The following is a 25,337-nucleotide window of genomic DNA, read 5'->3' on the forward strand; positions in this document are numbered from 1 at the left end:
TAGTTCTAAAGTGTTTGTCAGGGATACAAATTTAGGAACAGCCAATGTAAAGATTGTAATCGTTATAATCAATGTTAAGTATTGGTAAATATACAAAATGTTAACAATAATTATAATAAAATTGTTTCTTGAGTAAACCGTCGACAGTTATGGTTTACTCAGATAAATAGTGATATCTCCTTATATTTTTGGCTTTGTTGCAAAACTTGTATATGATAGGATGTTTTCTGGTGCAACTGACCTACACATATACATCAAATGTATTAACTCAGAAACAGTTTTTAAGTCACTGCTCCTAATGGTAAACTATACCTTTAACTCTTTAATTGCCATGGTGGAAACCCCCTGTGTGCCACGTTATTCTGAGACACGAATATAGTCATGCTTAGAGAAAGAATTCTGTTTTTCCAATCTGTGTAACTTCTACAAATTTCTGTTAAGCTGGACATAATAGCAAAGTTAAAGAGGAATGCCAAACTTTGCTTCCATATACAATGTATAACAATTCTATTTTCAATTATTCTTTTGAATTACCAGTTGCTACATTACTGTAAAGGAATGACTTCTGCACATAAAATAGTGACAGAAACTTAAAGTGTACATGCAAAATCTAGTTGGGAACACCGCTTGATAGTCATTCGCCACATAGAATGCAAGCCGTATGTGAGAGGAACAAAAGCGCGAGAAACGCTTTGATTGTACCGCGGGATTAGCGATTTATCGATCGGTTTTGGCGGCTTTGTTTGTTGAGCAGAATATGCGAAGTTGGCACGCCGTCGACTGAGTCGGACGTGCGAACGTGGCACATAAAGAGTTAATATCTCATCAGAATTAATAGGATATCCTAATGACCCAGTAGCATGGGATACCAGGGAGTGGGAAGGCTTTCCTGGTTCAGATATCTTCAAGAATCCCCGTGAAAAATAGTGCACAGCTTCTTCACTGATCTCTATGTACATTTGTGCAACTCTACAAAGACAGCCAAAGCCTCTCGACTGAAGTCGGCCGTTAACCGATCGAGGACGGACTGATTTTGCTACAACACGCATTTCCCATAGACACCTGCCCGAGTAAACTCGAGACTCGTCCTCAACGGGCTAACGATACGCATAATCTGCCCCCCCAAGGAAAAACGCAGTATCTACATCCAGCTCCATTTCTAAACAACCGAGATATTCACCATTTTATCTTTTTGCCAAAGCCCCTGGAAAATATACTCTTTTGAAAAATTCCTTCATTGTGGAATTTTAGTCTATCTAGCTACCAATTTTCCTGGAAAATATCATTTTGTGTTTTTGTTTTGTTTTTCAGTTATTGATGAAAATGTAGATACTTTGGGGAAACCCCACGCAATTGACTGATTTCCCCAAGGAAATACGCAGTATCTACAGCGGAATGACTAGGATTAATCTTCTGCCATAATTATGTATGCATGTATACATCATTGTTCAAGTATTCTCTGGCCCTGGGGGATGCATCCTCCATCCCCCCCCCCCCCCCCATTTATGCCCTGATTACAGAGCAGGCTTCATAAGATTATTAAATAACAGATCGTTCTTGGAACGTTTTGCTTAAAAGTGTATCCCAGACAGATCTTGCTGTAGGCCTAACGTTACGTCGATACGTGTTATGAAGCTTGCCAGGGCTGTAATGTGATGCTACATGGCCTAGCCGCTAACTAGCATCTAGAATACTAGATCTAGATCTGTACAGTCTAGGTTACAGTCTGTCTAGACCAAAATAAATCTAAATCGGATGTCTGGACCTAGATCGATCTAGACTAGGTCTAGTTTTTATATCGTTTATTCTAGGCTGGCTACGTAGCAGGCTACACGAGTCTACCGCCTCAGGCTATACATGCACGATGCTCACAGAAAAAAAAAAAAAAAATAGCCTAACGTTAGAACTGCAGAAGGTTTAAGCCCTACACGAGCCAGGACTCTTTGATTAGAAAAAAAAAATACATCTAGAACCGGTCTAGAATGAAGTGACATCCGCTCTCTATGCCTATTCCTTCTGGATTGAAACTAAGTTTAACGTCATGTAAATTTGTAATGTAGGCCCTAGGTCCCTAACTTTTTTTACTTGTAAGTTATGTAGCATGCAGCATGGGATCATGCATGCATTTTACGCAACCCAGTCTCACTAGGGTCTAGACACTGTCTAGATCCGATAAGAATTATAATACAACTTATTCTTAACTGTCTCTATTTCGTCCATTTACCGTGGGTACGTGGTATTTTTCACATGGACCCTAATCTATAGTATTGTCAACTCTCTAATTTTAAGACAGTATGGTATGGAGAAGATAATTGAACATTGACACTTCACTAGACTTAGGATTCTAAAAAGTGGTTAAGTTTTAGACTTCTTACTACAGGCCTGCCCTAGAGTAGGCCTATTCAAGTCCTACACTAGATCTTTCTTTAGACTTTCAGAATACGGACCCTGAAAGTTCTGATTAACGTTAAGTCTAACATTAGAAAAGAGACGCAAGACTCAAACGTTACTGTCTAGACAAGTCTAAAAGACTTAGGGCCTAGACTTAGATCTAAGGGAGGGTGTAACATGTTACATAACCTGACGTTTATCCGATACAACACAAATAGGCCTAGATCTATTGCCTTTCGAAGAAACTTTCGGATTCGGAGCCTGAGGAATTTTGACAAGGGTCTAGGCCTAACAAAGTTACTTCACAACAAGTTATAGTACGGATAATGTTCATCATTGAGGTAGAATATGAAAGAATAAAGCTGATCGTTTATCACACGAAGCGAAGTAAACACAAATGTATGCATGTGTGTTTACCTCGCTTCGTGTGACAAACATGCATTTGTGTTTACTTCGCTTCGTGTGACAAACAATCAGCTTTATTCTTTCAATATTGAAATAGTTTTGAATAACTTACTCATTATCTGCAGATAAATTTTTCTTGAGGGCTAGGCTCACGAGTAATTTTTCCCACGACAACATTTTGTTTTATTCCAAGTACACACTCCCACTGTATGCTGACTAGCCGGGCCCTGTGCTGACTGCTGCACAGCTGCATCAGGGCAGCTAGCTGCAAGCTGTCAGTGTTGTGTTGTATTGTTTAATGTGCACTCGGTTAGTCTTAATCACACACTGTGTTTTATATTAGGATCACGATCTCATCAAAATATTTACTAATCAGTATTGTTTCGGTTAGATATTTTGAACATTATGTCTTATTATTGAGCAAGTATATCTAAAGAAAATAATTTACGTTCAAATTACAGAACAACCGGCAAAGTATTCACATATATAAATAACAGTGTCTGGTAATTAAGACTAGCTTTGTAGATACTGCGTTTTTCCTTGGGGAAATATTCATCATGTAGATACTGCGTTTTTCCTTGGGGAAAGTGCAAGTTAAGTGTAGATACTGCGTTTGGCAGTTACGGAAAAGTGGCTTTCTAAACATTTTTTCAAAAATCTGAATATGTCATATGAAGAAGGATTGCCCACTGACTATATTTATGCAAAAAAGTGAAAATCGCCAAAAATGTTAGATACTGCGTTTTTCCTGGGGGGGGGGGGGGGCAGTAATACAGTATGCTTCGATGCATGTATTAACTGACCGTTGCAATTCACGGTTTTCGAATATACCCTGAATGTGCAATGAATGAAACGGGCCACCCATGAATCCATGCACACACTACACAGTCTTTAGCACACTAATATTATGTGTTGCACAATTCAGTCGATAGGAATGATGATGATGATGATGATGATGATGATGATGAAACATCATTTATATAGCGCCAAATATCTGTTGAAACATTCAGAGGAATTACACAAACCTTTAACAACTCACATAGGATAAAGCACACACATTAGACAGGTATTCACTGACAGTAAGTTGATGGCAATTCTTATCTATGAGAAAAAAACTACTAGTAATAGGTTATATGGAATGACAAAGAAGAAAAAAAAATAGAAAGCTCCCGTTCATTGATATAAAAGCAAATATTAGGCAATATGTGAGTTTCATGCATTATTCTTTTTTTCAATTCACAAGTTAGTTTACAACATGTTTTATTTACATTTTCAATGTACATGTCTGTGCTATTATTTTCTTTTCTAGTACAAAAAAAGAGGGTCAATTACCATGCAAAGTTTATGACTGAATTTAGGGGGAATTTCCAAATTGTGTAACATGAAATGTGACCCACTACAACAAAAGGATCTTAAAGTCGCTGACGGGTGAGCCGAGAAAATCAAGTTTGAAGTCAGAACACCAAAATCTGTCAAAATGTTCGGATTTCTGTTTTTACATAATTTTGTAGTCGAATGTATCTTCTATCATCTGCCGAAATTTCGAAGCTAAATGATCAAAGGAAAGGGCAGAAAATAGCATTTTTTCTGGGCCATGCTTGGTTCGCTCGTCAGCGACTTTAGGATCCTTTTGTTGTAGCGGGTCACAAATGTTTGAAGTATCCAAAGAAAAGGTAACCTAAAACAAAGATTAGATGGTCAAAGTGCTTTGTAAGAGGACTCTCCAATCCAAAGGTTTCATTTCCTTTGCTTCTTCCTGTAGAGGACAACACACGGGTTTCATCGGCCAAGCCAGAGATGGTGGACCGCCCTCTGGAGGCCATGGACGTACAGTCCCCCGCTGGCAAACCCTCGGAGAAGGACAGTGAGAAGGATGTGGCAATGGAGCCAAGCGGTTCGATGGGCAGAGTCGAGACGGAGAGAGACAAGCCGAGGGATAAGGATGACCGGGTTGGAGAACAAGAACAACGTCCCCCAGCAGGTGAAGAGATGGCCCGTTGGGCCAGGGCTTGACATTAGTGATGGCCCGCTGGCCCGGGACCACCGAAAATTGATGACGGGCCACCAAATTTCCGAAAAGGTTTAATATCTTTCAGTGGCCAGATCGAGCAATTAGGATTTGAAATGGATTGATATGGTCCCTTCTATACAGTAAATCAGGCCACCAAAATTTGAAATGGAATGATATTAGTGGCTTGAACGGGCCGCCAGAGAAAGAGAGAGAAAAAAAAGTTAGTGTCAAGCCCTGCATCAGTGCCAACAGTCGCAAATGAAGCTGGCCGAAAACCAAGCACGTCGACACCAGGCTCATTTGAGATATGTAAAATGTGATCAGTATTCACGGGGTGGAGGGTAAAAGCTTGAAGTGCTCCAGCTGGATGCTAGATAAGTCGAGTCACTTTGACCAGTGAAATAGATTTAACCAGTGGCCATCAGTGCAGAATGTTTAAATGCACTTGAAGAAGTGTCTTTGAGCGGAGCTCTGACGGTATTAGCCGATGTTTGCTGATTGGGTCCTAAAAATTAGCAGCAGAATTGATAATGAAAAAGATGTAGGTTAAGACTACTGAAGATATATCTTAGGAATAAGTCTCTCAATTCCCCAATCTGTGTTTTGATGCAGATGCTGATGCTGATATAGATAGTGGCCCATTCCAGTACTTCCATTGTTGATGTGGTCCTACTCTTTCTGCTCCCTCTTTTTTTTTTTATTATTATTAATTCTCTCATTATTGTTAATATTATTATTATTATTAGTAAAGTAGTTACGTAGTAGTAATAGTAGCAGCAGCAGTAGTAGTAGTAGTGGTAGTAGTAGTAGCAGTAGTAGTAGTAGTAGTAGCAGCAGCAGCAGTAGTAGTAGTAGCAGTAGCAGTAGTAGTAGTAGTAGTGGTAGTAGTAGTAGTAGTAGTAGTGGTAGTAGTAGTAGTAGTAGTGGTGGTAGTAGTAGTAGTAGTAGTGGTAGTAGTAGTAGTAGTAGTAGTAGTAGTAGTGGTAGTAGTAGTAGTAGTAGTGGTAGTAGTAGTAGTAGTAGTGGTAGTAGTAGTGGTAGTAGTAGTAGTAGTAGTAGTAGTAGTAGTAGTGGTAGTAGTAGTAGTAGTAGTAGTAGTAGTAGTAGTAGTAGTAGTAGTGGTAGTAGTAGTAGTAGTAGTAGTAGTAGTAGTGGTAGTAGTAGTAGTAGTAGTGGTAGTAGTAGTAGTAGTAATAGTAGTAGTGGTAGTAGTAGTAGTAGTAGTAGTAGTAGGAGTAGTAGTAGTAATGTTGGTGATGTAGTTGTTATCATAGTCATCATCATCTTTGATGAAAGAAAAAAAAAAAAGAAAAGCTTAGAATCAGAACTGTTAATCATTGAAGTTTCCTTCAAAGATTAATTACTGGCAAAGCTTGGCTAACATGAAATGCATACATTTGAAACATGGGATCGTGAGAGTTTCAAAATCCTTATCTATTGGTCTCCATGGTTACAGAAGTGATGCCATCCACTGACCAACCTGCACCGGGAGGAGACGGGCCCAGAGTTGACGGGGAGAAAGAAGACGGGGTGAAAATGGCAAAGGAGAAGGAGAGAGAGGCTGGGGAGGAGAAGGCGTTGAAGATGGAGGTTGAGGAAGAGTCGACCCTAGGGTCATCGGCCAAGACGCTGAAGCAGCTAGCTGCGGCGTTCCTGAAGGATCAGAACGCTGAGGCAACAACCGCTATGGGTGGCACAGTGCTGCAAGCACTAGGCAGTGTTGGTGGACAAGGGGACAACAACATGCCCTTGAAGGTATGTGTACTCACTTGAGAAACATGGTTCTTTATCTGAAATTCTGTCACGGAGGAAGTATTAGACTACAGTTATTGTAAGCAAGAGAATGCTAATGAGTGAAGACGGAACAAAAAAAGAATAAGTCTTGTTTTGTTTGGTGATGTTTTTAACCCATCAAGTCTCACAGATTTATTGCTATGATGCTATAGGTTGGTTCTTCATCCATTTTTGATAATGATTAGGCGGATAAGGTATCAATAAGCCAGTTCGTAGTTCTACTTTGCGCATGAGCAGAAATAGGTCATTGGTACCAAAACGCATGATGGTTTTTAAAATCACGGAGATAAGCATCTGTCATATAATGATTATTCATGCAATCCTTGTAAATGATACTTGCCATTACATCCACCTGACAGCAAACCTGGTATTTAACAATACGAATATAAACATGTTTTAATGCATTCAATACAAAACAAAGAAATGGATATTTCCCCGAGGGTTGTTTGACAGACCATTCTGGCCACCTGATCTCGCTATGCAAGATCAGTTTTTGTTTAACACGAATTCCATAAATTGTTACGCCGGGCAAACTTACCGGTATGCATTATGTTGCTTTGAATATGAGTGAAGTGCCTAAAAACCAACTGTGAAAAAAGAAAGGTCATTTGTACCAATGTGCACATGAGCTAATTACGAACTGGCTTATTTTCTCTTTGTAGACATTAAATTTCCAGACATCTGTGGTAATTACAACTAATCAGCTAAGAATGCAATGTAGCTTTCATGCCAATTGGAGCACAAGCCACAGGCTGGTGATTTAGTGTTTTGGCTCAGTCGGTACATAGCACGTCTTCCTCCAGATCCAAAGGACGCGGGTTTGATTCCCAGGTCTAACTGAGCAATGTTGTGCATAATTATAACATCCCCGTGTAAGAGGCAAAACACTTTGTCCCTCGGATAAGACATAAAATGGAGGTTCCCATGTGTGAGAGTCACAACTCATGCACGTAAAATATCCCAGGGTGCATAACCCAGGGAAGTAGTCTAGCCTCACATCCAACTGGACCCCATGGAAGACCAGCTAGTGCAGCCGAATATGGGCTATCCAGCCATTTTCTCAAATGGAAGAGGAAATAAACAAAACAAACAAACAAACACTAACTAGACACGAAGAATCTAGAGATATATGGTTATGTGTAATGTACTGCACTGAAAGCACTTATTTTTTTGGCACATGCTTTTCTCCCAAAAGCTTGAAGACCAGCCGGCTTCCAGACAACCTGACAGCACCGTAGAATGTCCATCGGTGACCCAAGAGTATCCTTTAGTGACCCAAGACACCAGTCTGGCCGCCTCGGAGGCTCAGCCGCACTTTGGCCAACTGGACAGCAGTACCGCGGGGAGCAGCCAGGATAGCATTCAGCAGCCTGGTAAAGAGACTAACTTGATCCTTGACCCCACTCCCGTCTCAACGCCCACCACCACCATCGCCAAAAGGAAGCCAGGCCGCCCTAGACAGTCGGAAGGTCAGTGACCTCTTACCGTAGCTCGATATCAAACTCATACATTGTATAATAATCTAAAATATCATTCATACATTGTATAATACTGTAAAAGGTTTATATTAGACTATTATATAGCAATGATTGTTATATACACACGAATAATGACATTTGTCAAATAACTCGATGAGTTACGGTGTACTTTGCTTGTGGGTTCCATTCGGTCCAACATGGCGATCGGTTGTCTCAATATTTTACATAAAGGGGTCTGCGCCCTCAACGTTACAAACATTATAGTTTTTAAGCACAGCAGTGATGTTGACGATAATGATAATATTAATAACAGAAGCAACAGCATCAATAATAAAAACAAGGCCTCAAGGCTTTTCTCTAGTTCTCTTTTTCATTTCCATGAACTGTTTGATAGCGCAAATATGTAAACTCTAATTTTGTTTGTCTCCATTATATCATTTATTTCATCTTGATCTTGATTTGTGTGTTTGTGTGTGTCTGTTTTGTAACCACCGATCTTTTATTGGAATGAATAAACGAAGCAAGAATCTTTGTCTCTTCATTCTACAACATGTGGCAGTGAAAGGCTTTGGCCTACTTTTGAGGGGCATGCAAACAATTTCCGAAGGATGCAAATTTCGAAGAATTGGCCAAGTCCAGCATGTGTATTTCAGGCCGCTAGAGATTTGTCAAATTTGCATGGGGGTTTGGAAGCATCATCAGTTATTAGGCGGATGTCAATTTTTAGTTCGAGGGATTTTAGAAAATGATCATGATGACGGTGTTGACATTGATGATGTTTACTTTAATGATGATTATGATGATGATAATGATTTTGGTGACGATGATAGTTATGATGGTGATGAGGATGATAGGAATGATGATGATGATGGTGTTGATGATGATGATGATGACGATGATGGTGTTGAAGATGATTGTGATACTGTTGCTGATGATACTCATAGTAATGATGTTGATGGTGCTGGTGATTGTGATGATGATATTGACAGTGACGTTTGTGGTAATGATGATAATGGTGGTGATGCTAACGATGATAGTGATAATAGTGATGTTGATGCTGTAGATGAGGATGATGGTGATTTGTGCTGATGATGATGCTGATGATGTTGATTTTGGTGATGATGATGACATTGCTTTTATGAAGTAATTGTTAGCGGAAATCATCTTTCATGAGCAGAAAACTTTTTTGTTCTAGAAAAGTTGCTCTCCAAAGATGCAAAACCACTCAATTTCCCCGTTGTATCTATACTCAGCTTTAGATCTGGTTGCCATGGAGACGGAGGATGGACAGTCGGAGAAGAGCAGGCGAGGCCCGAAGAGAAAGAGGCTGCATCGGGAGGAGCCAGCCCCGGGCAAGCGCAGATCAGCACGAGTAAGCATGAGATGAAACCAAATGTGACCGTGCGTCACAAAACCAACAAAAAGCCGCACCCCTTGATTTTATGTGAGGACTCAAAAAAGGTGAAACGGGTCAACCAAATCAATCTTGAGTTTTTCATGTTTTCTGAGAGAGCTACATGTATATACATCTTCTACATTATATGTTAAGTTTGGTGTCATCAAAAGAGTGTGAGCTTTCTTTCTAATATTTAGATAGGTTAGGATTTGAATTGAGTTGTGTATCATTTTAAAGCTTAGAGTCTGCTCTTTCAGAATCTGCCCTTCACTAAAAATCCATGTCTGGCGACTTTTTGTTGGTTTTGCGATGCAGAGTTGCAAATGTAGATTTTTGTCCCGTTGTTAATCTGTTGCAAAAACAGAAGTGTTTTGTCCAGATCAGACAGAACTATCGTAAAACCGGAAACATTCTTGCCGTGAAAATTTCACAAATTGGAGACGACTTCATGTTTACAGCTTGAAACTTGTACAAGTTGCCACTAGCTTTCATTGCCCGGTGTAGACAAGCACTTATGCGTGTGTTTTACTTGCACGGATGTTGGCTCATGAAATTTGCCAACAAAATTCCGTGCACACAAAAAGTTCTGTTGTTATAGTATCATGCATCAAGGCTTTCCTTTTTTCAAGGTCCGAAACACGACGGTGAAGAAGAAGGAAGAGGAGGAGATCATTAACTACTCCGAGGTGCTGCGCCAGTTTCTTCCGATCTCCCTCCAAGTCGGTGACGAGGAGGATGAAAGCGTCGTCGATCTCAGAAGGGCGAGTGAGGCATCGGCGACAAAAGCCGACGGCCAGAAGAAGGCGGGTGAGTCGTGTGGCTTAGCGTGGTTTGTCTCATCATCCTGAAGTTACATACAGTATGTGTGTCCACCCAGCTCCAAACACACAAAAACTCACGGAATAAGATTATCTGTAATGGACCAAAATGTGTCATTTTGATTTTGGTTAGTCGACTCAAATTTTAAAACTTCGTCTTACCTGGGAAAGTGTGCCTTTCTGTACGTCCTCAGTGAAAGATGTTGCATGTCTTTCAAACAAGCAAATGTACATGTGATTTATACTGGTCCCTGCTATTCAAAATTTTGTTTGTATCTTGTCTATACATTATGTAATTTTCGTCTTCAATACAAACACTTTTTGTAATCTTTGTGCTCCCCCTTAAAAAAAAAAGAAAAAAAAAAAGAATGGAATGGTGTCTTGTCATTGGAAATGTGTGTTTTCAAAACGTTATGCATACCCTAACTATGAAATCGATATCTCTGCACATGTGCTTGATGTAATCAGTGCTTATGTTCTTCGCTCTTTGAATCAATATGTTATCATTGCATTGATATTATTGTATCGTCGCTGGGGCGACAAGACCTCGTATCTACAAAATGGCAAATGTTCAGGAAAGCAAAAAAAACATGGCAGCCAAAGCACTATAGCAAATGGATAATCTTTCCTTTGACATACCGTGGTGGCTTCATTTTGGGGGGTTTGACAGCTAGGATTTGGACAGGACATCACTTAATTTATTATCTGACCATTAATCCAAAATAGTCATTTTCACCAAAATTGCAGATACAAGGTCTTGTCACCCCAGCAACAATATATGACTTGTGCATGGGGAGATGAATGATATATTATGGATCCTATTCTTATTTGCCACTTTCTAAGATGGATCCTTGGGAGGCGGAGATGACGTGTTCGTTTCTACGGAAACGGACGACGTCTTGTCCTTCCTGGCGGAGTGCCGCCTCAATAGCGGCGTCGTTGATGTGATGAGCCGGTTTCTGGAGAGACTGGTGGCCAGACACGATCTCAGGTGGCCCAGCGGCCTGGCTGGTGTGTTCCTGGAGGTGTACAAGAGGCTGAGAAAGCACACCAGTCTACCGGAATTATTTTGGTGAGAGATCAGCCCTCTTTAGCCGACAGTATCACAAGGCCATTCACAGTTTCTCAAATACAAAGCTATTATGGTAATGACAAGCATACTACTCTGCAACGTAAAATTGCAACACCAAGATTCAAGTGTAATGTAGATTTTGTTTGTCTCGCTATTTTTGCATATCTTTTTGTTATGCCTCCGCCAACGAAGTGACCGGAGGCATTATGTTTTCGGGTCGTCCGTCCGTCCGTACGTCCGTCCGTCCGTACGTCCGTCCGTACGTCCGTCCGTACGTCTGTACATCCGTACGTCCGTCCCGTTTTGTTTTTGTCGATATCTCAAGAACCTTGAGGTGGTTTTGCATCAAACTTGGTATGAGGGTATATCCTGGGGGGATAATACTTTGTTTGGATTTTAGGGTCACGGGGTCAAAGGTCAAAGGTCACAGGTTATTTTGTGAAAGAAAGGTTGACATTTCATGTTTTTCTCCATATCTCGCAAATGGTTCAAAGTATCTTTATGGAACTTTGTATATATGCATGTTCCGATGGGCAGTGATTATCTAGGGAAGTTGGGGGTCATGGGTCAAAGGTCAAGGTCAACTCCTCAAAATATCACTGCTTTCCATATATTTATGCAATGCCTGAAGGATTTTTTTTTAACTTGATGTATGCATGTATAACCCAATATATATTCTGTGGGAAGTTTCTTGCCAAAAGGTCAAAGGTCAAAAGGTCAAAGGTCAAGTGAAAGTGCTAATTTGCACTTCTTCCTCCATATCTCAAAAGTAACTCAAGGTATTATCATGAAACTTACATATTTATGCATGTTCTACCTAACAGTGATTCTCTTTGGAACTGTGAGGTCAAAGGTCAAAGGCCAGGTTTAGATAATACTATTTTACCATTTGATACTGAAATTGTACTTTTTCTCAATACCTTGAAAATTACTCATTGCATAAACTTATAAAAGGGTCAAAAGTCAAGTAAAAATCATCAGATCCCCCAAATACCTGCACTCTGACGTTTTAATCATTCATCCAATTAAACCTAGTTCTAGGAAAGTGAACATTCAGCACATTTGTGGCAAACCTGTCATTTTAATATTTTGCCAATTGTGTGAAACTTTCATCACACATTGTCAAGACATTGTACTATAGACCTATTAGGAGAACCATGCATTATGGCAGAGGCATACACCAGTCGCCGTAGCGACATTTCTTGTTTTTGTTTATTGTCTCATTTGTTTTATTTTCATATATTTTTGGATCAATCATTTTCATGCAGTCTGTATGCTCTTGTAGTTTTCATTCCTTAATCAAACTGCAATTCCCAACTCACACTATTTGTAATTTTTCTTGATCTGATGGGCATGAATTATCAAGCTAACATAATGATGAGAGACAAAACGGTGCCCCTTTTCCTGAGAGAAAAACGGGTGGATTCCATCCATGTTTGTAGTTCTTGCTTGACATACACAAGATATCTGAGCCAGTGATTGCTTGTTCATGTATTTTTTCCCCCATATTGTAAGTTTTATTCGGATTTACTTGTATCTTTGTCGTTTCCTGGTTTATTTGTGTGTCTGGAATTTCATTTCTGTCATGAAAATTCATTCAGCTGTGACGAAGATGAGTCCGTCGTCAGGGAAACCAGTCTGATGTGTCTCTTAGCAACGGAGTTCAACCTGGATGAATGCCTCTCCTCCCGAACCAACGGGAATGCAATGGGCACCTCGCCATCCATGTGAGTTCTGTCAGTAGAGGGCGCTATACCAACCACTGGTTTACTCTGAAGAGGGACAGTTAATCAATAGCATTATAAATTAAGAATTGTCTTCCGTGAAGTAACACAGAATCTAAGCAAGAAATCAGCACAAGTTTGAGCTGATTTGAACTTGTGTCAAGGAAGTGCCAAGGGTTTTGATATCAGCAACAAAATCTATCATATCTTTTATGGCATCCAGTAATGTTACTGGTACATTCATTGTTACTATTATCATTATCATTATCATTTTAGCATTATTGTTATCCTATATTATCATCACCATTCTATTCCGCATAAGAACAAAAAGTAAGATGAACGGGTAGGAAACATTGAAGGATAATTTGAAAAAAAAGGATGAAAGGACATTTTCCAGAGAGAAAGCAATAAGGTTGGCCTGCAGAAAAGACCATCATTCAAAATGTTAAAGAAGTATGTGTCTTGAAGTCAATTATAGCTCTTTAATTTTTTGATAATTATTTAATTGTGCATTCAAAAGAAATCTCATAAACACAAAGAGGATGAGGAAAAGAAAACTTTGGGTGAGGGATAGAGTTGTGTTCTGCATTAAACCTGTGTTCCCCTTCTATTTCATTGTGTTTCCATAAAGGATTGGCACGACCGCCCCTGTCTGCTCTCACAAATGGGGTGAGCACCATGATGAGGACATGGGGTACCTTCAGGAACTCACTCTAATGGAATACATGCTACCGGACATGTGGCCAATGGTACCGGCTAGAGGTAAAGATCTACCTTTGGTACCGTAGAATAGGGTGTGGGAACAACGAATGGTACACTGAGGTTACTGGAGATTAATACCTGACTGCACAGGCCATTTATTTTCCAGATGGACATGTAATATTTTGAAACTTGAGACTTGTAATGCAAAGTTTGTGAGTAGTGCAATTTTTACTGTAAAAAACAACAACAGCAGCAACATAAAAAACATTAAAAAACCCAACAATATGAAATACACAAATTCATGTAGAGGTGAATTGGAGTGCTAATAATTTGTGGGATAGGCAATGCTCATTTAAATAGCGTTCAAACATTATGAATAATACTTTGGCATGTTCACTTAAAGACCGTGAAATTAAAATCATAAAGAAAGATAATGATGTGTGCAGAACATGCCAAAATTGTAAAAAGTGGTTCTGCAGCTTGCTGTGTTACACCTGCCAGTGCGCCACTCTTGTGGTATGATATTCTAAGTACCATAGGAAGATAGCTACAATACCTGCAGGGTAATTGCACCTCGATATGCCAAGTGCACCAGAGGGTCACTCTTTTAATTAGTGGTACCAACAAGAGGTAAGTTTGCAGTTCATTGAGCCACAATGGCCCGAATTCATGAAGGTGGTACTAATGAAACCATGGTTTAAACCATGGACAATTTGTATGGAGCGCCAAGTATTGCATGGCCTATTTTGTCACGAAATCAGTCTTTTCGTCGTATTTCATCGACGAAATAGACGAAATGTTTATTTCATTACGAAATGACTGATTTCGTAATGAAATAGGTCATGTGATACTTGGCGCCCCATAAAAAACTACAGTCTTTGTCCATGGTTTAAACCATGGTTTCATTTGTACCACCTTCGTGAATTCGGGCCATGAAGAGTACTGTATACGCCATTAATTTTAGCAAATCGGGACTTCCCGACAATTCTCTGAGTGGACAAATTCAGGATCGTGGAGTACAGTACAGTAGTGAAGGGAGACATGTACCTGTGTTTGTTGCTTTCATGTCAAGGTCAGAGTTAATGAATTTGAGTGCTGTTAAAGGGTGTGTACAGTTCTGGTCGAGGTGTAGATTTAGCTTTTAACATTTTGCGAGATATTCAGAAACCGCTCTATGAGATGTAAGGGGGAATGCAGTTCTAAGGGGTATCAAAAGTTTCTTCGATGAAAATCGGTTTTGAAATGGCTGAGATATCTAAAAACAAGGTGAAACAAAGAGATCCTAATAAAGTTGGGGCACGTCGCCTTTTATTATTAGCAGTTTTTTGGATGTCTCAGCCATTTGAAAACCAACTTTCATCAAATAAATGTTGAATCCTTCTTAAAATTACATGCTCTTCCATATTTCATAAGAAGCTTTTCATTATCTCACTTAGGAATGTTCAAAACATGAATCCCTACCTCAACCAGTACTGTACAGTCCCTTTAAGTTCGCAAGTAGCAGATGACCTCTGAAATTCGTGAGAAATGAGAACCTTGTGAAATATACAGCATATCCATTAGTTGTCTACGTGGTGTATATGATCCAAAAATGAAATGTATCTGTGTACGATTGCAGGTGTACATTGATCACAAAGTTTTCGTTTGTTTGACAGTGTTTTGGCTGAGAGCTCGCTACTTTCTGCAGTTTGGTCAGATGGAGCAAGCGGAGGACGCCTTCCTGAGGGTAAGATGTGACCCTGTCATGCAAGATGTATTAAAGTAGTGCATCTTCAGGACGGTGTTGGGGTACAGTCAGTTACTGTATACGCCATATATTTAGAGAGTCTAAATTCTCGCAAATCGGGGCTTCCCAACAATTTTGCGAGTGGTTAAATTCACAATCGTGCAGCACACTACTGAATGGAAAAATTTATACGTGCACGTCACATTCATATTGGGATCAGAGTCAGTATTTTCGCGTGTCTTTAATTTTGCGAATAGCACCCGACTCGCGAAATTCGCAAAAATGAAAAGTAAAACCTTGCGAAATATTTGGCATATACACTAGTTGACATCACCTGACATCAGTCGGTCATTCTGTCTGTTAACAACATCTCGCAAAGTCAACATATCCAGCAATTTTACTGTTCTGATAATCTCGAGTAATCTTATAGATCTGTTTTACATGCTTCTTGTATGCATTAGCACAAAGTGCCACCATGGCAACTACAAATTGATGGAGTTTGTTTATCCTGTTTATACAGCTTTATCCTTTAGTCCCGACATTTGTGCGGATAGTTAAATTCACAATTTATCATGGAGTGTAGTATGCAGTGAAAATGTGTATGTGGGCATGCAAGTCGCATTGATGTGAAAGTCTGAGTTAATATTTTCACATTTTTTTAGATTCGTGAATAGCAATCGACTCGAGAAATTTATGAAAATAAAAGCCTTGCAAAATATTTAGCATATTACGTAGAGTACTGTAAAAGTGGAAATTTGCGCGGTGTTGTAATTTTCACGCATTTCGCGCAACCAGAAGCTAGCACAAAAAAATAAAAGAATGTGAATATTTTTGCGTGCCATATGTTCCAGTACTTCATGTCTTAAATCCGCGGAATTAAAAACATGCGAAAGTCTGTTTACACGGCCAAGCGCGAAAAATTAGTCGCGCGAAAATATCCACTTTTATAGTACTCTCCGCCAAACTTCCCTTGGCCTTCTCCTTGTGATGTAACAGTGCAGAGACGTCCTGAGGAGAGAGGCTGAGAAGGAGGAGGGGCGACGCCCGGAGACAGGGCAGAAGGAGGAGGAGGAGGAGGAGGAGAAGATGGAGACAGAAGCGGGTGGTGGAGATGGTGCACATAAGACGGTGGAGGTGGAGGTTCTGGTGCCAAATGTCCGACATGGAGGACTCATTTCCATCGGTAAGTTTCAATCTCTGATGATGATAAGGACTACTGATGTGTTGTTTCGCTTGTCACACTGTTTTGGAACAAATAAGTGAAGGGTCTTATACACTGCTAATATACACATGTACAATATCCTTTCTTTTGTCTGAGTACCACAATTTAAAGTGGGTCACTCTCTTTGAATTTTCTGAGTATTGCTTTGAATAAACAGCAAGAAGAAAATTTTGAAACTTTTGCATTTTTAACTGTATATTGAAAAAAAAAAATTGTAAAAGTTTCCCTGAATTTCCTTGTCTCAGTTTGTGTTTCAGGTTAAAGTACCTTTCATATAACTAACACTGTGAGACATACTCGTACCAAAGTGCTCTCATGTCTTAGTAATCATGCAGTTAACTGCGACCAGCAGGCCCATACGCATAGCGTAATGGGGCTTCGCATTGTAGCATTCAGGATCATGACCGATGTAGTATCGCAGGTATATATCAACTTAAAATCCAAAAATTTCTTCAATTTGAAGACTTACCAGTTAAGTTGAAGTATTGAAAACAGGCTTCGGGCAACGTTTGGTTCTGCCAATAGTCCCTTTCTGTTCGAATTGATGACTGAATGTGACTCGGTCGAGAGGACCTTGGGAGAGCTACATACACTGATTACTACGGCCAGCGCATGCACATCACATGCTCACAAATTTCAAATCCCTGAACGGATAAGATGTTTGTGTGCGCATGCGCTGGCCATAGTAATCAGTGTATGTAGCTCTCCCAAGGTCCTCTCGACTGAGTCACATTCAGTCATCGATTCGAACAGAAAGGGACTATTGGCAGAACCAAACGTTGCCCGAAGCCTGTTTTCAATACTTCAACTTAACTGGTAAGTCTTCAAATTGAAGAAATTTTTGGATTTTAAGTTGATATTTACCCGCGATACTACATCAGTCATGATCCTGAATGCTACAATGCGAAGCCCCATTACGCTATGCGTATGGGGCTGCTGGTCGCAGTTATCATGCAAGAATGGTTTCGTACAATACGTGTACTACCTCGCCGCCGTACGGCGGCGGCTCTGGTACGAAACCATTATTGCATGATTACTCAGACATGAGAGCACTTTGGGGCGAGTAAGTCTCACAGTGTTAGTTATATGAAAGGTACTTTAACCTGAAACACAAACTCAGACAAGGAAATTCAGGGTAACTTTTGAGGTACCAAAACTTTTTATTATCTTTAACCTGTTGGAGATGAGCTGATTTTGCTATAACACACATTTCCCATAGACACCTGCTCGAGTATACTCAGTGCTAGTCTTCAGTGGGTTAAGAAGTCATACTCCTTGGGCCCTGGGGATCCCAGAGCTTCCAATTTGGAGTATCTATAAGAAAGAAAAATAGGAATGCACTGAGTAAATACATCAGTGTTTGCACTTTCGAATTTGACAGATCTAGGGGTGACCCCGTTGAATGGGACAAAGTTCGGGGTCATCGCTTTACAATTTCAGGGTCAAATTTTCTAAAAGCTTGGCGGGTATTTTCCTAAGTGTAATATAATTTTCAAATGGACACCATGTCCCCTGGAGCCCCCCCCCCCCCCCCCGATAAGTTTGCTATCATCTTCTAAGGTCATAATCTGCAATACTGTTTAAATAGTTTATTGGCTATTACTTTTGCAAGCACCTCATTTTCACAAATTTTGTGAATCACTGTTGGGCAGCAATTCAACGCCTTGCAGAAATATTACAATCAGACAGACTTTAGCGCACTTACACTAGACTTAGTGTCAAAGCTCCAAAATAACGTCTGGCAAAAATGTCTGTGACCTCATTCTGGAAAATATCAGATAAAGCCCCAGTCATATAGACATGCCGGATCACCGCGGATCTGATCCGGGGAGAAATCCATGTTGACGCCTTAGGCATCCTTTGACATCTGGAAGGCCAACACAGCAACTTTTAGAGGTCAACAACATGTGGCATCATCCGTGGACTGCCGTGTTGACAGAGCAATCCTGGATGGTCCATGTAGCTGCCGTGTAGCTGCCATGTTGGTCCGTGTAAGCGCTGTGTGGATGCCGTGTAGATGCTGTGCTGTTCCGGCCTTAGCGGTATAGCTGCTGTGTTGATACCATGTTTACAGTCACATCAACACTCGTCGACACTCCATCCAGGGTGAAACTATCCCGGAATTCCCCGGATCATCGTGTAGATCCTTGAGGATCTGTGTTTATATGTGACTGGTTGTTAGGGCTTCACTCACTGTGACTGTTGCTTGTCTTTTGTTTTTTTACCTCTTTTCAGCAAGTGTTAGCTCTGAGATGGAATCCCTACAGCGATGCCAGTCCCTGGACCAGCTCCAGCGCCTCCAGGCGGCCGGTAGCCACTCCAAGGTGGTGGAGCTGCTCCGCCCGTCCCTCCGGTCCGTGCCCCGCCCGGTTCGGCCCGAGGGCACGCCAGAGCGCTGCTCCCAGCTCCTCCTCCTTGCCCAGTCGTTGGCAGCTCTCAAGGACTGGAAGGTGGGAGCATCAAATTCTGTTGTCTGCTTACAGTGTACAATACTTCTTCATTCATTGATTCAGCTTTATTGTCCACCTGCCTGTAGCAACCACATAGTAGTCCCATTCAGAGGAAAAGGTGTACTCAGTTAACTCTCTGTGCTACCATGTAAACCCCCTGTGTGCAACATTATTCTGAGCCAACAACACATGAGTGCCTTTGCATAACATTCTGTTTTTCAAAGCCATGTGACTCTCTATAGAAACATTTTGTGCTAGACATGCCATGAACAATTTAAAGTTTTTAGAGAAAATTCCAGGCTAAACTGCGATGTAAGTTTTATGACACCACTGTCATGATAATTTAAGCATTCCAAATAGCCAGTAACTACATTATGTATTATCCATTCCTCTGAGACACAACTTTTGTAGACATGACCGCAACAGAAAAGTAGCATTTACTTGAAAACCTCTATGGAACTCTGCTATTCAATCACCAGGCATCACACAAATTACATGTGCGGGGAATACAATCACGAGTGAAGCGTTCATTGTAATGTGACATTTGACGATATATCAAATGGTGTGGGCAGAGTTGTGCATTTGATCAAAAATGTGCAGACTTTGCAAGCTGTCGACTGAGTTGGGTGTGTGAATGTGGCATGTAAAGAGTCAAGAACTACAAATGTAAACTGTGCATAGCCACAAGCTGCCTGAGACATCCAACAACCGCGGCTTTGCTCTCCATTACAGGCCCACCACCAAAATTTGAACCCAGACTGGAATAGAATTTATGAAAAGAATGACATTCATGGTGCAGGATCACGTAAGTGTTGTGAAAAATTGCCCTCAAGTTTGTGGTGTTTGTTAACCCCCCCTTCCCCCTTCCCCCTTACCCAGGAGGCGATCCTGACCGGTATCCTGAGTGTTGTTGAGGCGTGGCAAGGACGGAAGACGGGAGGGCAACCGAGCTGCCACGCCCTTTGGTTGGAGACCCTCAACAAACTCCTTGGTCACCTTGAAAAGTTAGTTTGTGCTCTTCACTCTGTCTCTTTCTAAACTAGTCTTGTTGGTTTTGTTATTTTTTAAGCATGTTTTGTGAAATAGTATTACAATAGTGTTGATTGCAATGACAATAGTATTGAGAGTTATGATACTGTGTGTGCTACTTCTGCTCCTTACCACAATCACCAGTGACTGCCACCATCACCACTACCACCGTACGGCGAATTACCACCAGAAAAAATGAAATATACACAACGGCAAACTACATGTAGCTTGTGATATGCAATAATCTGATTTTGAATAATATCAGAAAAGGACTGTTTTTCATGATCACTAAAGACAATATGTGACAACAAAAGAATCCGAAAGTCGGGGGAGGGCAATTTTCTGAAAATGACATGATATTATTCCCTTGCTCTTCCAATTATAACATGACTCATGAATGTACTCGGTTGTGGAGATATCGATGATTTTATCAGCGCATATCGAGTGGTTTAGGAAATCAGCGTTTCGAGAAAACCGCCTTCAAAGATTTCCTCCCGACGCTATCATGATTGAAGGGAGGCAAGACAGTTTTCACCGCTTGACAATAAAAGGTATGCTCTTAGTAACCTCCACGATGTTCATTCAAGCTTAGCGCCAGCGGTCTATGCAGTAAGCAGGATGCCATGCACTGACCAATAAGATCACTCCAACGTTGCTAGGGGCAGAGTCCAGCTGTGGCGCTAAATCCTTTGGACACGTTTCTGTTCTGATGAAAGTCAGAAAATCATGGCCCAGAAAAACGCTATATTCTTGCCTTTCCTTTGACCATTTAACTTCAAAATTTCGGCAGATGATAGACGATACATTAGACTACAAAATTATGCAAAAACAGAAAACCAATAGTTTTGACTGATTTTGATGATCTAACTTCAAACTCGATTTTCTCGGCTCAGCCATCAGTGACTTTAGGATCCCTGTGTTGTAGCGGGTCGCATATGATGCATCACGCGTTACCCCGGGGTACTACGGTACCTCGGGGTGACCGCGTTGTGTAGCGCCACCTCATGTCCACTCGAAGACAGCCAGAGAAAAATACATGCACTGTGTGTGGGTGTACATAGTCATTCCCATGCCACTGCATGTTATACTATGCATGCATGGTACGCTGTGCTAGCAATAGCGTGTGCTTCAGTGCAGTGCAGTGTAGTGCAGTGCAGTGGCTAGCGTGCGCTAGCTCCAGCACCAAAATGTTTTCCTCTTTTTGGCTTCCAGGGTACAACCTTTTTAAAAAAAATAAATAATTCAACAAAATGGCCGATTTTTATTTGTGACCCTGCACCTCAAAACAAACAAAAAGTCGCCAGACATGAATTTTTAGTTAAGGCCATATTCTGAAAGAGCAGACTTTAAGCTTTAAAATGATGTATAACTCAAATCAAATGGACTCTCCTAACCTATCTAAATATTGGAAAGAAAGCACAAACTCAGGAAAAGTGTGAACTGAGAAAAGAGGCTCTGAAGTACAATGTCTATTCAAGCGCTTAATCTTTACCAAACCGTGCTGGCTGTGTGACGAATGGGACAAAAAACAGGAAGTAAACCACCAGAGTAACAACAATGAAGGGATTATCAGGTTAAGCTGAAATTAGGCATGCCTCATTAACACATTCTGTCCATACTTAATGCCAACTTTCAAAGCAGTAGCACTATCCTTTCAAAAGTTATTAGAGTTGAAAGTGAAGAGTGTGGACAAGGTTTTTCAGAAATGAAAAAGGGATTCTAGAGACACACCTAATCACACTATTCTACCAAAAATATTCGAGATAAACTGCTAAAAAACACACTTTTCTACCCGTTTTATGATACCAAATTTTAGCATAATGTAAAAGAAGACCCGCTCTTTCAGAAAACATGGAAAAGTCAAGTTCGGCTAGGTTGACGCATTTCACTTTATTTTCAGTCCTCACGCAAAATCAGTGTGTGCGACTTTATGTTCGTTTTGAGGTGCACGGTCATATTTGGTACCCAGGGATACCATTTACACTGTATGTCATAATGAAAAAAGCCAGATGATTTATTTATTTCTTCTGTAGTGCGCAGCACATCCCAGCCACAAGCCCATCACACTCTTAGACACACACAAAAGATGCTGTAGTTATTTTAATGTGCTCTGTATAGATTCATTCAAGCTTATGGCACTGTGTGCCTGGTTGATAGCATTAGACTATTGCTAGTCACCTGGGACAAACCATGAGGGGTCGGCATCATTTGCCCGTTTACTTTTGCGGATTGGATGGGGGGACCACTTCACTGGGTTGGCACCCTGCTCTTTGCGATGAATGAATGAAGCGGGATCTTTTACGGGCGTGTGTCGTGGCTAACACACACAGGACCTCCATTTAATGTCCTGTCCGAGGGACAGCCCATATAGATATGAGTGAAAAATGCAGCAATGCAGCCTATTAGTACAGTGTAAATAGTTTCCATGGTAACGACAAAAAGTGCAAATTTCAGTACTTCTTCTCATCCATTCTAAGATGGCAACTGCCACGAAAGAAGAGGAAAAAACTTTTAACTGACGCTCATATGTGAACTACATTGTAAATCGTCCCACAGACTTTCAATAGCAACGCAAGTCCTTTTTAGCATTGGCAGTTTTCATCTGAATGTTTTTTTCCCTTCCTGATTTAATAGCAAGTCGTCTCTTTCGATCTATTTCAGGGCATTCCTTTCTTGCGAGATCGGTTGCCTCGGCTGTGAGGGTGCCGCTACCTTGAGAAAAGCCGTCAACGTCCTCATCAAGATCATCGAGTGGTCCATGGCCCTCGCCGAGGTCAATGAACTCAGCAATACAATCTCCGTGATGGCGTGGATCGTGCTGTACTACATCATCCGATAGTAAGCACTAAAGGGTGAACTATGGAGGACTGTAGCTACCGTAGTGCATTGGGAGGGTGGTCTGGTGACTGAAAACCGATTCTTGTCTGCATGAAGTAATGTATACGCCATATATTTAGCGAGTCTACATTTTCACGAATCGGAACTTACCGCCGATTTTGCGACTGGTTAAATTCGCAATCATGGAGTCCTGTACCGAACGGAGAAATGTATAATTATGTGTATGTCACATTCATAGCGTGATCAGAGCCAATATTTTGATTTGCAAAATTCGCGAAAATAAAAATCTCGCAAAATATTCACCGTATACAGTATTGTGATTCTGAGTACCGCTAATAAACAAAGCATCATTGTAGAGCCGTTTCACCGATGCGATGCGGGATAGCTTAACTCCCGAAGATATGTCATTGGTTGAACATCTTGACGGGCCTACCGCACATTGTATGAATGGACACATTTGACATTTGGTAGATACGAGGTCTTGTCGCCCCAGCGATGATAAGCTTTTTGCTACAACTACAACCGCCAACAGGTTGTTTCATTTTGGAAAGGACGTGTGTTGAGGTAAATCACTTGCTGATATATTCATCTGCACATTCATGTAAGTCAGCGGTTCAAGAGTGCAGTATCACATAACTTTTGATTTTTACTCTCTCAACCTGTTTAGCTCACAAGCCACCTTCATATTCGTATCGTCGGTTGAGAATGATAAGGGCATTAAGTTGCCACTAAACCCATAGTGTTCAAGACCACTTAATGCCCTTCTCATTCTCAGCAGACGATATGCAAATATTTTTTTCCCCACTTCCTTCCCACCCCTCCCTCCATCCATTCAGTGAAGAGGATCGCACCGCAGCTAGAAGTACGCCCTCTGGAGGCGGCGAGCGGACAGACAGGAGCCGGTCTCCGAGCCCTGTCCCCATGCTGCCTCGCTCCCTCATGCTGCTGGAGAACGCTCACGACTACCTGGGAAGGTGGGTTGACCACATGGCTGTTGTCATGACGACGATGATAATGATGATGACGATGATGACGACGATGATGTGTGCAGGAATTCAAAGATGCTGATCAAGTGCGCTCCCTTGATAAGAAACGCCATGATAATAATGCCACTTTGTTACAACGAAGTAAAAATTCAGGTCCCAAAGTCATCTTCTTATATCTTCATGTCCTTTGTTATGACAGGAGTCACCTCTATATAAAAAAAAAAAAAAAGAAAAAAGAAGATGGCAATAATGTATAACTTGTTTGTAATGGCAGGAATGATTATTAGGAGACAGTGCAGTTGATGATAAAAGTGATGTTGATGAAATCCTCTTGATGAAAAGTGATGAAGATGCCTTTAATTGATGGTATAAGGATGACGGTGTCTATGATGATAATGATTGTAAAAGTGAAATGAGAATGACATATAAATGATAATATCACAGCAACAGTGATTAAAGTGACGATGCTGATAATATAATGAGAATGACGATGATGGTGATTTTGGTAAGATCGATCATGGCAGATGATTATGAATGAAGTGATAATCAAGTAATGATAATCATGATGATTATGATCATTATAATAATAGGGGTAATAGTGATGGCTGAGACTTTAGTTTTGATGTAACGTTGATGTTAGACACATCTGTCATTTGTTGATTTGAAGAACCTAGTCTGTGTGACGATGGTGATAATGATGGTGATGATGATCATGGTAATGGTAAAAATGATTTGATGTCAGTGAATGCTGACACATATATTACAACATTAAAATGAAAATAACAGTGAAAAAAGAAATAAGATCAACAAATGAAAAGTTTCTAACCTGAAGAAGTGACACTCCCCTCTCTGTGATCTGATATCCACTGCAATGATGCACCCCACAGGCGGACGTGGTGCTGCAACCATGAGGGCGCCCTTCTGAAGCTGTACATCCGTGTGCTGTGGGAGGAGCTGACGCGATGCCCCGAGGGGGAGAGGCATCCGTTCTCCAGCGACCTCCGGCACACCCTGGAGCAGTGCTTCTTTTGTCTCTATGGTCACCCCACCAAGCGAGCCAAGACCAAACATCTCCAGGACCATGGAGTCATGGAGGTGAGGCTGCTGTGGCGCCCTCTACAGTTCAGTTTCAACCATTTCTCTTCTTTTACCTCCACCAAGGGAGGAGGTTATGTTTTTATCGGCATTAGTTTGTTGGTTTGTCTGTGTGTAAAAGAACGGATTGGGATGAAACTTACAGGAAAGGCTGAGAATGACACAAGTAACAGATTATTAAATTTTGGTAGTGATCCAGG

The 25,337-nt window shown here is 40.9% G+C and overlaps 1 protein-coding gene across 1 annotated transcript in view; it reads left to right on the plus strand.

Annotated features, from left to right (window-relative positions):
* The window catches only part of LOC140246545 (uncharacterized), a 69,313-nt gene that overhangs the window by 18,897 nt on the left and 25,079 nt on the right, over positions 1-25,337 (plus strand). The window contains exons 15-29 of the mRNA XM_072325887.1: positions 4,559-4,777; positions 6,264-6,562; positions 7,797-8,070; positions 9,333-9,451; positions 10,105-10,282; positions 11,137-11,365; positions 12,967-13,092; positions 13,721-13,851; positions 15,447-15,517; positions 16,514-16,700; positions 18,975-19,189; positions 20,069-20,193; positions 22,880-23,056; positions 23,893-24,030; positions 24,930-25,137. Of these exons, the coding sequence (XP_072181988.1) occupies positions 4,559-4,777; positions 6,264-6,562; positions 7,797-8,070; positions 9,333-9,451; positions 10,105-10,282; positions 11,137-11,365; positions 12,967-13,092; positions 13,721-13,851; positions 15,447-15,517; positions 16,514-16,700; positions 18,975-19,189; positions 20,069-20,193; positions 22,880-23,056; positions 23,893-24,030; positions 24,930-25,137 (2,696 nt within the window). The remainder of the gene's footprint in view (positions 1-4,558; positions 4,778-6,263; positions 6,563-7,796; positions 8,071-9,332; positions 9,452-10,104; positions 10,283-11,136; positions 11,366-12,966; positions 13,093-13,720; positions 13,852-15,446; positions 15,518-16,513; positions 16,701-18,974; positions 19,190-20,068; positions 20,194-22,879; positions 23,057-23,892; positions 24,031-24,929; positions 25,138-25,337) is intronic.

The sequence above is a fragment of the Diadema setosum genome, chromosome 3 (assembly GCF_964275005.1).
Source record: "Diadema setosum chromosome 3, eeDiaSeto1, whole genome shotgun sequence".
NCBI classification, from domain to species: domain Eukaryota; kingdom Metazoa; phylum Echinodermata; class Echinoidea; order Diadematoida; family Diadematidae; genus Diadema; species Diadema setosum.